Source organism: Liolophura sinensis, chromosome 6, assembly GCF_032854445.1.
Source record: "Liolophura sinensis isolate JHLJ2023 chromosome 6, CUHK_Ljap_v2, whole genome shotgun sequence".
Lineage (NCBI taxonomy): Eukaryota > Metazoa > Mollusca > Polyplacophora > Chitonida > Chitonidae > Liolophura > Liolophura sinensis.
The window spans coordinates 58,725,282-58,741,433 of NC_088300.1; the positions used below are offsets into that span (position 1 = coordinate 58,725,282).

At 39.0% G+C, this 16,152-nt stretch overlaps 2 protein-coding genes across 3 annotated transcripts; one reads left to right on the plus strand and one right to left on the minus strand.

The window, feature by feature from the left end:
- Positions 1-350: 350 nt before the first annotated feature.
- On the minus strand, positions 351-12,215 carry LOC135468213 (putative transporter svop-1). Its single transcript, XM_064746338.1, is given in 5 exon segments — positions 351-3,545; positions 7,087-7,368; positions 7,722-8,108; positions 8,111-8,959; positions 12,188-12,215. Coding segments are annotated over 4 exon segments (2,040 nt in total). The 5' UTR covers positions 8,697-8,959; positions 12,188-12,215; the 3' UTR covers positions 351-2,760.
- A 127-nt stretch (positions 12,216-12,342) lies between these two features.
- Positions 12,343-15,933, plus strand: LOC135468992 (uncharacterized protein TC_0305-like). 2 transcript variants are annotated; one of them, XM_064747506.1, is made up of 4 exons: positions 12,343-12,392; positions 13,508-13,690; positions 14,402-14,632; positions 14,999-15,933. In XM_064747506.1, the coding sequence occupies exons 2-4, from the start codon at positions 13,534-13,536 to the stop codon at positions 15,508-15,510; spliced, it is 900 nt and encodes a 299-aa protein (XP_064603576.1). In that variant the 5' UTR covers positions 12,343-12,392; positions 13,508-13,533; the 3' UTR covers positions 15,511-15,933. The 2 variants fall into 2 exon arrangements, with proteins under 2 accessions (XP_064603576.1, XP_064603575.1); XM_064747505.1 differs by having other exon boundaries at positions 12,389-12,555.
- Positions 15,934-16,152: the final 219 nt, after the last annotated feature.

Consider the following 16,152-nt stretch of genomic DNA (forward strand, 5'->3'; position numbering starts at 1 on the left):
TGTGAAGTTTAATTTCTTATCAGAAAACCTACATGCTGACATCAAAAGTATCATTTTAAGAAGGTGGTTTTAAATGTGAAACTCGACTTCGTACCACTGAACATTTTGAAAACAACTTGATTTAAACCTGTTTAAACTTGCTTATTGTAATATTTTAAGGCATACATACAGTCACAAGATTAATCATTACGAAAATGCTCATAGCAGAACTCCCTATCATCAAAATAAAAGTAAAAAGAGGAAAAAAGGAAATTTGAAGGTAATGCAATGAAATGAGGACTTCAAAGACAGATGTCCTAATATTAAAAACTCACGTGGAACAAACCATTCAGAAAAAACGAAAACAAATGACTGATTCGCTCTGTTTTATTACAACACAATAAATTAGCATTTAACTCTTCTCTGAATATCTCATACATTACACATGTAAATCAATGCTTATCTGCCTTAATTACCACATATTTGACAAATGTGCATTTCACAATGTATCTTTGTCAACAGAACTGAGAACTGGTGTGTTCTGACCATCTCAAGTGATCCATACTATTACCATTTATACTAAAGTACTAGAGTATACCATTTACACTAATAGTATAAATGCATTAAACCCTGTATTACAGTTGTAAATTAGAACAAGCATTATGGCACACTTTGTAGAGTTACATGCACCTTTTCTTTACTACCAGTGTAAACTTCCTGCTATTGTAGTAATAAATAGCTCAAATTGACAAAATAAATATGTGAGTTATTCAAAAAAAAAAAAAAAAAACAGAAAATTTAAATGCACCCAAATGTGGAAAACATACAGAATAAAAACACACAAATGAAGTGAGACTCCTACAGTGTAATTGCGCAGTTTGAAATCTCCCTTCAAGTGGAAATGGAAGTACATGTACCATTACAAAACCAATGAAAAAAAAAAACAACCACATGTAGGTTTTCATGTAAAAATATGACAACAAAAGCGCAAATACTTAACCTGGTGTAAATGTCACAACTACATGTAGTTGTCCTGTTACCCATAATGACCAAAACAATCTACAAAAGCTGTTAAACCTGGGATTAAGATAGACGTCTATCTTAATATTACAACGCATATCATATCAGTTTAATATCAGGTGAAAACTGTTTCATAGATTCCTATCCTCACATACCAATGGCAATATCACACAAATATAAGATTTCATGTGAGTCTTTCTGTCATTTCTACTGTGCACGAGTGTCAGGCCATATATACATTTTATGTAGTTAATTTTATTCTTTATCTATTATGACTGCTTATGAAAATAGAGATGCTTATTGAGTCATAATATTTACTTTTCAATCAAAATGTAATAGAATTTAAAGAAAATTCTGTTTTAAAGGGTCAATCCCGCCTTTACACATAATTATTTAATAACTTTGCCTGACTATTACATGCAGGAGTCATGAGAAACAATTAAATAAGAGTGACCTAACATGTGCTTGAAACTGCTGACCTAGTGCATACAGAAGCTGACGCTGTTACATGTATATACATCCACATAGTCTGACATAATTTGCTGTAGAACGTATTTACGTATGAACATTGTGACTCCAGTGCATATTTTTTGTTGTGAGACTCTCTGTCAAACAGTGGCATCTACCAAACCTCTGAAAATAAAGTTAAAACTCTGCCCTTATACAAATGGGCAAACAAGTGAATCTCTTAAATTAACTCCAAGTTTGCCTCATAACTTGAAACACTGGTTGGATATTACAGACTGCTCACATCTACTCCATGTATAATTCTTGTCTTCACAGGTAATACAGGTACTTCTAAATGCCAAGCACTGCATTACATTTGGGTGACACTCAAGCACTGTAGCAGTGTATAATTCTAACGCATACACACATGTACATCAACTACATGTATAGCATTTCACAAATACTTCACGACACCAAATTAACACCTCAGCTCACTCCTATATCATTAACATGTTGTTCTGTTTGTACACACAAAGTACCATTGCATAAACAACACATGATATATATATGCCTGAAGGTGTGAGAAGTTCCTGTATGAGGAAGGTATCACATATTGTTTAATATGAGTGGACCACAGTGACTAATGTCTCTACACTCCCATTAGTAGAGCTAGCTCAATACCTTTTGAACAGTCTGCCTTTCAGAGACAGACATGCGTACATGTATTCTACTTCCTCTTAATGCACTAATGACTTAATTACTCCTTATTTCCAATTTTTCAACCAAACTCGAGATGCAAACAATACTGAATAATCAGAATATCACATCTGCATACTGCAGATTTCTGGACATAAACATTCAGTGTGCTGTATCCCCAAATTTTACACAAATGATACAAAGATGATACGAAATACATGGACCACATATCTTTTTGCACAAAATTATTAAAGCGGACTCTACATATTTCTACAGAGTGATTATCCACATACAAAAACTGAATACACATGTTTATGGTTACCTGAACAAAGCTCATACTGGCACATGTTTGGTTTGTTCCTTAAAAATATTTTTTGATTCATCACTGAGAGACCTGGATTCATAAAAAAAAAATGTCATGAAAACTGCTGTGTTCATTTCGTAACATGTACAATACATCATTATGATATAAAACAATTGAATGCTAAAAAAAATAAAATATTTGTAAAATAAATGAATTAATGCTGATTATACGTAAACATGTGGTCCTAGGAATGACAGTTTGGAGACTAAACTCATCAGAATAAAAGTGCAACTTGAACTCAAGGACATGCGTCTTCAGAAGAATTCACATCCCATGCTGTCCGAGTTATCAGAGACTGTGGAATGAGCAAGCTGAAGTTTCACTTCACAACCAATAATCCCTGTCTTGATTGGATCATTTGACTCTGAAGATTCGCTGAGATCAGACTGCGGACTAGTGTTGCCAGAGATGTCGTCAAGGTTACGACCAGCAGTCTCAGTCCTCAACCCAAAGGAAAACAAGAGTTGGAGGAAGAAGCAAGCTGCCCAGACAACGGGATAAAGCCAGGGAATCTGACTGGACAAAAGGGTCTCCCCGACAAATGGAGTCACTAAGCTGGGAATCTCAATAATGATATTCATCCACGCCATGGCCGTACTTCTCACAGGGGTTGGGTAAATCTCGGGGGTGAAGGTGTTGAGGATGGAATAAACGGGTACCATGAAGAAGTAGCACACAACGGCACAGACAGCCCGGAGAAAGTCTACATTGACCATTGCAAAAGCAATCAGGCAGATACATGTGGAGACGGAGAAGAAGCGCAAACACCAAATACGGCCAAACATGTGACGCTCAATCAGTATCATGGCCAGCAACAAGCCCGGAATTTCTCCAATAAAGATGGTGAACATACTGAAGTAAGGGTCCACCCCTTGCTTCATCATATACTCTGGCATATACATTGTCACCCCCCAAAAACCCATTGACTGCAAAACCCAGACAAATGAAGCAAACACAGTCTTGCGTCTGAGCTTCTTGGTGAACAGGTGCTGAATGCGTCCCCGTTGTGAGTTTTGTGGGCAGTCCACAAGGATTTCAACTGAAAAATGAGATTAGAAACATTTGTGATTTGTGAGAACTGATGCACTTAATAATCTGTCTAAAATGACTCTTCATGCTATGTTGAATGACTTCAGAAGCAAGCTTCTTTCTGAGAGCTTGTGCTGTGAGAATGTCAATACATTCACTTTCAGGACAGTACCCACTGAAAAGAGGACCACTTTGTGTTTTGCGTATATGTATATGATGTTATCTAGTTCATTTCAGGCCGCCGACAACTTGGCATTTGCTGTCTTACACGCATCAACACTCTCATTGTCTAAATAGCATGTGAGTTAATACAAACTTCTGTTTCACAGCCTCTTTTATCCCAAACCAGGTTTTGTTAACGTTCACAATTCAACCTCTAAATCTCTTTCTTCAGTTGAATTTACGCTTAGAATTATTTTGAAAATAATGCTGAAAATAATTGGTTTTGTCACTGAAGATGACATCTTCATAGCATTATACAGATTATTTCTCTATACCCTGTATTTCTCTCAGAATGTTTCAAAATATTGGTCCCCGTTTTTCATGAAAGGGTTGAAGAATTAGGGTATGTTGTGCAGGTTGTTCAGTTGTCTATATACGATAATTTCTAGTCATTCTCAGATGTAGTTCTCAGAATATCTCAAATGCAGTGTTGTTCATTACACTATACCGTCCCACTTTATTCATCTTCTGCTCACAGCCTCCACCGTATGAAGTGCTCAGATATGTCAGGTCTCAAACAGAACCTTACTAGTTAAGTTTACCAAAACTGATTTATGAAGTTTTGTGAAAATGGGCCCGGTACTACATGTACATGAGACAAGAAAAAACCCCTACCAGTCACATCATCCCTGTAACATATTATCCATACACAATATCCATCTAGTCACAGCATAACACACCATATCTATACACAACATCCATCTAGACACAGCATAACACACTATACTCACATACAACATCCATCTAGTCACAGCATAACACACCATATCCATACAAAACATCCATCTAGACACAGCATAACACATCATATCTATACAAAACATCCATCTAGACAGCATAACACACTATACTCACAAACAACATCCATCTAGTCACAGCATAACACACCATATCCATACAAAACATCCATCTAGACACAGCATAACACATCATATCTATACAAAACATCCATCTAGACACAGTATAACACACTATACTCACAAACAACATCCATCTAGTCACAGCATAACACACCATATCTATACACAACATCCATCTAGACACCGCATAACACACTATACTCACATACAACATCCATCTAGTCACAGCATAACACACCATATCTATACACAACATCCATCTAGACACCGCATAACACACTATACTCACATACAACATCCATCTAGTTGCAGCATAACACACCATATCTATACACAACATCCATCTAGACACATAATAACAAACTATACTCACATACAACATCCATCTAGTCACAGCATAACACACCATATCTATGCACAACATCTATCTAGACACAGCATAACACATCATATCCACACACAACATCCATCTAGTCACAGCATAAAACACCATATCTATACACAACATCCACCTAGTCATAGCAAAACACACCATACTCACATACAACATCCATCTAGTCACAGCATAGCACACCATATCTATACACAACATCCACCTAGTCATAGCAAAACACACCATACTCACACACAACATCCATCTTGTCACAATATAACACACCATATCTATACACAACATCCATCTAGACACAGCATAACATACTATACTCACAAACAACATTCATCTAGTCACAGCATAACACACCATACTCACATACAACATCCATCTAGTCACAGCATAACACACCATACTCACATGCAATATCCATCTAGTCACAGCACAATGCACCGTACCCACATACAACATCCTTCTAGTCACAACACATCATATCCACACACAACATCCATTTAGTCACAGCATAACACACCATGTCCAAACACATCCATTTAGTCACAGCATAACACATCATATCCACACACAACATCTATCTAGTCACAGCATAACACACCATGTCCACACACAACATCCATCTAGTCACAGCATAACACACCATGTCCACACACAACATCCATCTAGTCACAGCACAACACATCATATCCACACACACCATCCATTTAGTCACAGCATAACACACCATGTCCACACACAACATCCATTTAGTCACAGCATAACATGCCATGTCCACACACAACATCCTTCTAGTCACAGCATAACACATCATATCCACACACAACATCCATTTAGTCACAGCATAACACACCATGTCCACACACAACATCCATTTGGTCACAGCATAACACATCATATCCACACACAACATCCATCTAGTCACAGCATAACACACAATGTCCACACACATCCATTTAGTCACAGCATAACACATCATATCCACACACAACATCCATCTAGTCACAGCATAACACACCATGTCCACACACAACATCCATTTAGTCACAGCATAACACATCATATCCACACACAACATCCTTCTAGTCACAGCATAACACACCATGTCCACACACAACATCCATTTAGTCACAGCATAACACACCATGTCCACACACAACATCCTTCTAGTCACAGCATAACACATCATATCCACACACAACATCCATCCAATCACAGCATAAAACACCATGTCCACACACAAAATCCATTTAGTCACAGCATAACACATCATATGCACACACAACATCCATCTAGTCACAGCATAACACACCATGTCCACACACATCCATTTAGTCACAGCATAACACATCATGTCCACACACAACATCCATCTAGTCACAGCATAACACACCATGTCCACACACAACATCCATCTAGTCACAGCATAACACATCATGTCCACACACAACATCCCTCTAGTCACAGCATAACACACCATGTCCACACACAACATCCATTTAGTCACAGCATAACACACCATACTACTGTAATGCAGAAAATTCCATCCTGTCCCCATATAACACACTATCCCATCTAGCCACAGCATGTTAAAACACAACATATTCATAACACAGCATCCATCTAGTCACAGCTCACCATGATATGGCTGAGATATTGTCAATGTGGGGTTGAGCCATAATCACCCCATAACAAACCATACTTACACACATACACACAATTATGGCTTATATGGCATTTTTTGCTATTTCTCTTAATCAAGCCTGCAGACATCCGGGCATTTGCCACTTTACTTGTGCCAACACACTTTACTTGCATGGACACAGTGGTGAAAACATAATCTAAATATCATTGGAGTTAATACAAAACTATGCTTCACTGCCAACAATGTTTGTTGCTGTGTGAATTGTTCTGTTGTCCTACATACTATAATTTCCAGTTATCATCAGCTGTACTTCTCAGAGTATTGTCCAGTGTACTTCAATTCCCTTTACCTTTCCATGTTACTTTTCACATCGTTGTCTGTTGCAGCATGCGATTTATTTTCCCGGATATGCATAATTTCGACAGCATGTTAGACTTACCATCAGGAAGTACTGTTTTGTTGTCCTTGGCAATAAGCTTCAGAACTTTTACAGCTTTCTCCGTCTGGTTGCTTGTAAGCAGATATCGTGGAGACTCATGGGTGGTAAAGATTCTCACAAGTACAACAAAAACTGATGGAATGGCACAAGTGGCGAGGAACACCCTCCACCCGTACTTATCCAGGAGAAGCCAGGCCAACCCGCCAGCCAGCACCGCACCCAGGGCACCACACAGTGTGATGACCACCATAAAACATCCACGATTAGACCGGGGAAGGAATTCTGAAAATAGTATGATTTAAGACAAACATTAGTTATGGCCTCAAAAAATTTAATAGTTCAATTTTGAAAGTATACGTGAAAAGTTAGTATAAAACGAAATGTATGGTTGTAAGGAAATGAAGATGTGCCCAAAAAATGGGAATCAACTTTTGATAATAGACCCTCTGTTTTATGGAATGGTGGGAAATGATGTTAATGAACATAATGAGAATGTCAGCTTAGCGACCCCTATTCAGACTCACATCCACTCAGAAAAACCACAAAAATTATGGTTAACACACTACAATAAACAGTCAACATTTGCTACATCCAAATACATGTCAATGGCTAGGTCTGGATGCCCACACACCTACCTAAGATGAGGACGAAGTTGACGGCAGATAAACCTCCAATGGCCATGGACACAAATGCCCTCAGAGTTATCAACAAGCCAAAGGACGTTGATGCTGATGATGCAAATCCAAACACCATAAACATCAGCATGCTAATCAGAAATGGCTTCTGTCTGCCAAACCGATCACTGAGAGTTCCGACCACATATCCGCCCACAATTCCCGACACACCTGTACAGAAGGGCAACCAAGAAAAGCTGTACTTTGACAAGTTCCACTGCTTCTTCAAAGGTGTGCTTAAAAATACCAAGCACATAATTTGAGCGCACATTGCGAAATATGCCCCACCAGTCAACACCAACATTTTGATCTGGAACCAGCCAAACTTCAGTTCCATTAGCACATCATCAAGATTTTTAGTGAGGCATCAGATGTCAGTAGATGAGATCCTGGACCTGGGTCGACAGCAGTGCAGTTCACATCCCCATTTGCTCTCGTCTCTGTCATATCCTGTCCACTTTCATCATCTAACACAAAGGTTTCTGTAGTTTCTGATGATGGCAATAAGGCTTGGTCTCTTTCCAGTTGTCTGCTCTTAGGACAAAAATTTTGCTCATTAATTTTGTCTTCAGGATCAGGAACCTGTTTTTTACTTGACAGATCATCATCACTTACACCAATGCTGGTCTTCTCAGGTGTGACGTTCAGGCTTTTAGTACATGCATCATCATCGTCACCATGGCAGAATCTGACCCCATCACTGTACTCTTCAGCATTATTATGGTTAGTCTGGCCCTCCATAAGAGAAGTAGTTTCTGCTTCTGACTGGGGTAGTGTCTCACACTTTTCGTCTTTTTCCATCCCTGGTGGTTCCTGTCCCTCTCCACAGACAGCCTCAGGTGTATCCCCATCTACCTGTTCTGAAAAACTACACTTACTGCTCTCATCATCTCTATCTTCTTGACTAAGTGTCAAACCCTTCCTTTCCGTATCCATGGTAAAAGTTCTGAGATTCCTGGGACATCTCACAATGCAGTAGATCTAAAAAGTGTTCAGCCTTTTCGTCCAACCTCTCTGAAGGATTTAAGCAGAGAAACTTTCTAATCTGTCTCCCATGTATTATACTGGTCACAGGCACAGCTACTCAGGGACCACAGCTGCACCCAGTCTGAACACCCAGTTGTCTGCCCATGTTACCTGAGGGAAACACTTTCTAGACACATCTGTCTCTGGTCTTCTGCCTATTGTCATGGTGACATCTGTTAAAACAAGCAATTTACATATTCCATTAAAACAGAAAAACAAAACCATAAAAGCCTATGTACACCAATCAGGCTATTAAAGAACACCTAGACTGAGTTAGGGGCAGTACATTTTCTTTCAACATGAGTTTCTGGGTCAATCAGTAGGTAGTGTACTTGACTCATCAAATTAAACTTTTCCAGGTTAGCACAAGTGTGATAACATAGAGTTATACTTATTAAAACCTACTTGTATGCCTCTATTAATGCACATGTCGATACATCCTTTTGTGTTTCATGGAGACGTACACTTCATGTAGTAAAGAACCATCCAGTATGAAACTACATGTATACATGTGCTGTGGCATAGGCTGAATGTAGCAAAGCACTGTCATGTGATCTACATATACACATCCATACAGATGTAGACACTATGCACAATCAGGTTGGGCCATCCTTGAAAATATGTTCGTTGGGCATAACCCAACCAGTCCTCTAAAAAAATGGCCCATTCTAAAGTCTTATTGGGATATTGATGAGAAAGTTTTTTTGCTTTCCTTTTAAATCCCTATCATTTTCATTAGTCAAAATAAATAAAAAATCTCTGACCAACTTCCATTCTTAGTGATGGGGTCCAGTTAGTCCTAACAAAGAATGTTTTAAGGATGGCCAAACTGTATATCAGTATACAACTTGAGCCAGGTACGTCTCCATCCACAGGCTGTGTAAGATAGCAATGAAGACTCTCTGCCAAATATGATATTGCCAAGACTAATCATTCGTGCGGCTTAGGCTGGCTGGTTTATAACACTGTATCAACCCATACTATAGATCTTATCAACTAGACCGACTTATTAGGTTGCTGACAAAATTGCTGGGTATATGATACATATACTGAATCAATCATCACAACCTTACCTATAATGTACACGTAGAAGTACCTGAACATGCATATACAGATGAACAAGATTTATTCTATGTATAACACAAGCTGTTTTATTCTCGCAAAAAGACGGTGATTGTGATACATCATGAGAAAGTACAAACTATTCAGTACAAGACACTATGAGTGTTAACATGCACCTCCTATTTACACTCAATGCTGTTGGTTGAAAAAGCAGTTCATGATCACAATTACGCTTTGTATTAGAACGTATTGGGTATATACATCTACATCTAGTTTGTAAAATCAAACTAAATTATCTGAAGAGAAACACAAAAATATACATATTAATGAAGTGGAATATTTCAAGTAAAAAAGCATGACCCAAAAAGATCCAAAACTATAGGATCTTGATTGACATGTAACTTAACGTTCAACTGCTTGTCTTGCAGAAGAATTCCTCAAACAAAAACTTGCTTAACTTCTATCAACAGCAAACCAGAAAACATTTTTTTCTGAAACACAGCTATCATGATTATAATCGTGCAATGGGGAAGTAGATGTTAGGGCGGGTGGGGGTGGATGATTTTAATAATGTGAACATTTTAATCTTTACTTGAGCAATTAGCTTGTAGGTCAAGTAGGTACCATATCTACCTATTTAACATACAAGCTAGGGAAAATGATTGCCTATGCTGGATCAAACAGTGAAGAATGGGAAAATAATAAAGTATCTGGTACATCCGTACACCTGCATGTATCATTTTTCTGAAACTCCAATGAATGAATCACATTATGACACAGCTAAATAATCACACAGACACAAGATATATATGATTTAAATTATTTCCGATTTCTAAACCTTTCCTTACTGCTGCTGTCTTCTGACGATAGGAAGAAACACCACATTGTGAGGTAACTCTGTAGGGCTATGATCATGTATACTCTCAAAGCCCTGTCTTCTTCCATAAGCTTACCTTGAACACCTCTGTACTTCCCTTGCTGGCTTCAGTATACTACTGCAGGGCGCAAAAAACTTTGTCTGCCTGTAGTCACAGTCGTCTCAGCTATCAGTTCCAGATAGGTGTTACCATGTGTCATCACTAGTAAACCCACACAAGCATAAAACTATAATGGAAATTGGATAAATTCCAATTCCAACTCCAACCCCCATGTTTGAATGCATACTCCTCACAGTGAGGGGAATCATGTATACAATTACCACTGCCACTACAGAGTATGAAATATGCTAAAAGTGTCAGTAGTCATCCCCCTTGTATGGACTGTGAGGAGTATGCAGTCAAACATGGCAGTTGGAGTCCACTATTGTTTGATGCTTGTGTGGGTTTACTAATGATGACACATGAGAACACCAACCTGGAATTGATAGCTGAGATGACTGTGACTACAGACAGACAAATTATTTGGTGCCCAGCAGTAGTATACTGATTTATTTATTTGTTTATTTGATTGGTGTTTTACGCCATACTCAAAAATATTACACTTATATGACGGCAGCCAGCATTATATTGGGAGGAAACCGGGCAGAGCCTGGGCGAAATCCACGACCATCCGCAGGTTGCTGGAAGACCTTCGAGGAAGCCAGCATGAGCTGGACTTGAACTCACAGCGACCGAATTAGTGAGAGGTTCCTGCATGGGTCATTGTGCTGCGCTAGCGCACTAACCAGCTGAGCCACGGAGGCCCCCAGTAGTATACTGAAGCCAGCAAAGAAAGTACAGAGGTGTTCCAGGTAAGCTTATGGAACAAGACAGGGCTGTGATTGTATGGGTAATCACTGCCCAACATAGCTAACTGTGAGGTAGATCCAAATAATTAATTAGCCTACATAACTTTCATTATAGATGTTCATAGTTGATTGCCTCCATTAGCGCATACTGTAAGTGCACACATAAACAGGTATGAAACATTTATTGTATTTTGACAGAGCATGGTTAGCTCTCCATGGCAGTGTGCAATGAGGTTTAACACTTACGTACATAGGCTTGTGTCTACGTTCATACATAAACATGTCCAGCATCTGCAGCTTCTGTCACGTTAACCGTGAATTACTCTACCAACAGTCGCTTAAGGTCGCTTACATCCACTTAATGGCTAGTCTCTATTAACCGCGTGTATCGTGTAGAAATTAGCTCGTTTAATCAGTTCTCTTTCGAGATTTGGTAGGCCTGTGTATTTGGGCCAAACGTCAACAAATAATAATCATACATAATCAGATGAAGCTAATGCATTTCACCGTTACTGCAATATATCGTTCTGGAGTGCTCAAAGAAACGTGAACAGGTTTGATCTAAGTAATAATAACTGTAGTTCGAGTATAAACACGCTAAACCTCATCTTACCCGTCTCTTCTTCTGTCCGCATCAGTTTAAAATTGGCAGACAAGGCTGCAGGGCCCAGCACTTAACTCTCGCATGTTCACCTCGGTGATCGGCTGACCTTTATCATTCTCCACGACCCGGATATTTTCACGAATCAATTGTGCGGAGATCTTTACCACAGAAACACGTGTTGTCACGAACTCGACAAAGACGCCGGGAACGAGTGGTCAGTGCATCCCGGCTCGCATGGGTTTTGGCAAATTGCCTGTATTTAGTAAGCTGTTAGTGTTGTATACTATATACATGGTGTAAAAGACAGCAGAAGGCGTTTGTCTGAATGTTCTTGTGTGGGAATGATAACTTGGCATTCACTGATTCTTTGGACATCTGTAAGCATCCTCAACTCAGACACTTCATATTTTACCTTAATGTTATTCCTTTGTGTTAACTTTTAGCTCTGGATATGCAATTTGGGTGAGGTCAGAGAATATAACCAATTTTATAAGCATAGAACCACACATCTAAACCAGTCTTACATGAACAACCAGGAGAGCCTGATCAAGACTGATAAAGTGTTAAGATAACAACATGAACAAAATCAGTTCAGGAAATATTCATAATATATGTGATCAGATTAAATGTTTTTAAGACAGCTATACACAGTAGGGTCTTTACATGCATTCTACTAAGACAGTGGGAGTTGTAAAGGCTAGGGTTATATTTACGTGTTGATTTCCACATGTATTCTGGCGTCCTTTTTTTCCCCACAGTCACATGCTTTTACTGACTTTTCATTGGATAAAATTGAATGGGAAGATGTTCAATCTGCATGCAAAGAAAAACAGCATAAATAAGATGTTCATCATTCTAGTTTCTGTCACGTGTCACTGTTATAGATGAGATTTCCGCATTGTATTATTCGCGATTCAGACATGTTTGAAAGGATTTCCAAAGTTTTTTGTGAAAAACTCTGGATTCCAACTTCCTTCAGACAGCCTGTCTGGTCCATAGCCAGATGCTTATACCACTGCACCACTCAAGTTGTTGTGCTAGAGTGTGGTTTTTAGACGTCTGGAAGACAGATGAACATGGTAAGGGTTGAATGTGCATATGCGTGTGCCACATGCTTTTGTCATGTGGACTACATCTGAAAAGGGTCTCCTCTATATCTGGCCAGCCTCATTCAGGGAAGCATGAATGAATTGATGTAAGTAGTGACATAGAAAGTTACACGTAAATATTATCCTAGTCTTTACAGCTTTCAAGATGTAAAGTTTGTTGGTAATATTGTCATTATCTTATTTATATCGAATCATATGTTTTCTATTCATATATTCACAGTTGGCCGAGCCTTGACAAGTTTGAGGATGTCAGGGAGTGACAGGAGTAAGACAAAAGTGTATGTGTACAGTGGGTTGGGATGTTCTGACATGAGTTCATCTATGCTTCAGGCAGCTCTTGATAAACATGTGGACCTCAACATTCATCAAGTGGAACCCATTTCTGGGGAGAAAATAATAAATGGTATTCCTGCCTATTAATTTATGTCTGTATGTGCATATGTATCGTTCCAAAGAAATATCACAGTTAACATATATAGGGGAGCAGATCGTGGATCGTAGCAAGGATACACAACTGAGGTGCATGGTTGGTCAATCCTGGAGCCACCGTGGCCTAGTAGTTAGCATGTCAGTGTGGCGCAGTGACCAAGGAGCCTCTTGCCAGTGCTGTCACTGCGAGTTCAAGCCCAGCTAGCTCATGCTAGCTTTCTCTCATATCATACATGGGAAGGTCAGACATCAACTTGCAGGTGGTCATGGGTTTCCCCCAGGATCTTTTGGTTTCCCCCCACCACAATGCTAGCTGCCATTGTATAAGTGAACTATTTTTGAGTATGGCGTAAAACACCAATCAAATAAAATAACTAAATATATAAAATAAGTTGATCTCGGTCTTGAACAGGTAATGTGTACATGCATAATGAAATGTTATAACAGAAAACTCAAAATGAGACTTTCTGCAAATGAAAACTTAACTTTTTATTGGTAAACCATCATGTTTGTGCTCAGTTTACTTGTTACAGTTAGGTTTAATACAGCTTGATCAGTTCTGAAACTCAGTAGTTTGAGAGGCCAAATGTTTTCCAAAACTGAAATGGCTCATGATATGGCCCTGTGAACATAGTGTGGCATCTGTTTATTGAATGTATGGTTAGATTTGTGCTGTTGGTTTCAGGTACCTGGAGAACAGATGCAGCACTGATGATATTTGGAGGTGGATTTGACCTTGGGTTTATTGAGTCTCTGGGAAAGAAGGGTGTCCAGTCAGTCCATGACTATGTATGGGCCGACGGTGGGGCATACCTGGGTTTATGTGCTGGAGGCTATTTCGCCTGTGACAGTATCGCGTTTGACAAGGCAGGGCCATTAGAAGTATGTGGAGAAAGACACCTCAAGTTCTATCCAGGTAATTAAATGAGTTCAGGGGTAGCTCAAGTTCCACTTTACCTCAAAAGCTGTCCATATTTTTCCAGCATTAGGGTCATTTGTCTCTGCTTTTTTTGCCTAAAAAGTTTACAAGGCAGTTGGAATAGTCATTCCGCTTGCATTTGTGCAAAAACACAAATAACTGTTAAAAAATAATACTATAGATGTAGATTGCATTCATTTCACATTGACTTAAGAGTTGTCTCCCCTATTTACCCACGGATGTTTGTCCTCAAGAGAGCTCACACAGCTTAATCCAGTTCTCAGAGCTTTACTCAGAGCTTCCTTGGTTGGGTAATTTGCCCTATAAATCATTTCATGACTTTATTCCTGCTTTCGTCCACAGGTCAAGGTATAGGGCCAGCTTACCCAGGGTTTGAGTACAAGTCCAATAAGGGTGCTGTGGCAGCTTCGACAGACTTCTCTTGCCATCAGCCATTGGGTAAACTGGGGACAATCTGCCTCTACACTGATGGAGGGGGCTACTTCACTGGCCATTCAAAAAATGGAGACAAAAAAACAGCCAGTGATGGAGCAGAGAAATGGAATGAGAAGCCCGATTCCAGTGAAGGTGTGTCAAATGGCATAGATGTAGAACGGGTCAAGGTTGAAGTTCTTGCTCAATTCCAGGATCTGCCAAATTCTCCTGCAGCCATTGTTAAGTGCCATGTAGGGAACAGAGGTGGAAAAGCCATCCTATCAGGTGTTCATTTCGAATATTTTCCTGACAAGCTTGTACCTGGAGAAAAGTTTTTATCTCCATCTGTAGTGAGCAAATTATTGGCCTGTGATGAGGAAAGACAACTCTTGCTTGTTTCACTTCTCAGTGACTTGGGACTGAACATCAGGAAGCAGTAATAATTTACCACTGCACTAGATCTTGTTTGAAGTAGAAACATTGCGTTATTTAAAAACATTCCTATCTGTTTTTCAACAAGATGGTACAGTATTCTGTATAAGAGATAAATGCCCATGCACTGTGATAGATTCCACATCAAGAAATCTCATTTTGTCTTAACTTTTGTGCCAAAAAGATAACATTGCACTTATTGAACTTTTGTCAGTCTTAAACAGTTACTTTATTTCCCTAACAGAACAAATGTTACCTCAAATGAGTCACTCACCCAAGAAATAGCAACTCAGAAAGAGATAAAATACTTTACACCTTTGTATATTTGTGTATTTATTGTGTTTATGTGGTGCTAAACTTCTCTATATTTGTTCAAGTTTATGTCTACACATTGTCATATCATTGTTTTTCGATTACTTTCTCTGGCAGAAATAAAGTATACAGTTTTTATTTGTTACCATGTTAACAGTCTCTGAAACTTTGCCAGAAAGTGACTAATTCATGTTTGTACCCAGCTACACTCTTAACAGTGTTTATGTGCACTTGACTACACTTTTAACAGAGTTTATGTATGCAGCTGCACTTTTAACAGTGTTTATGTGCACTGGACTACACTCTTAACAGTGTATATGTGCACTTGACTACACTTT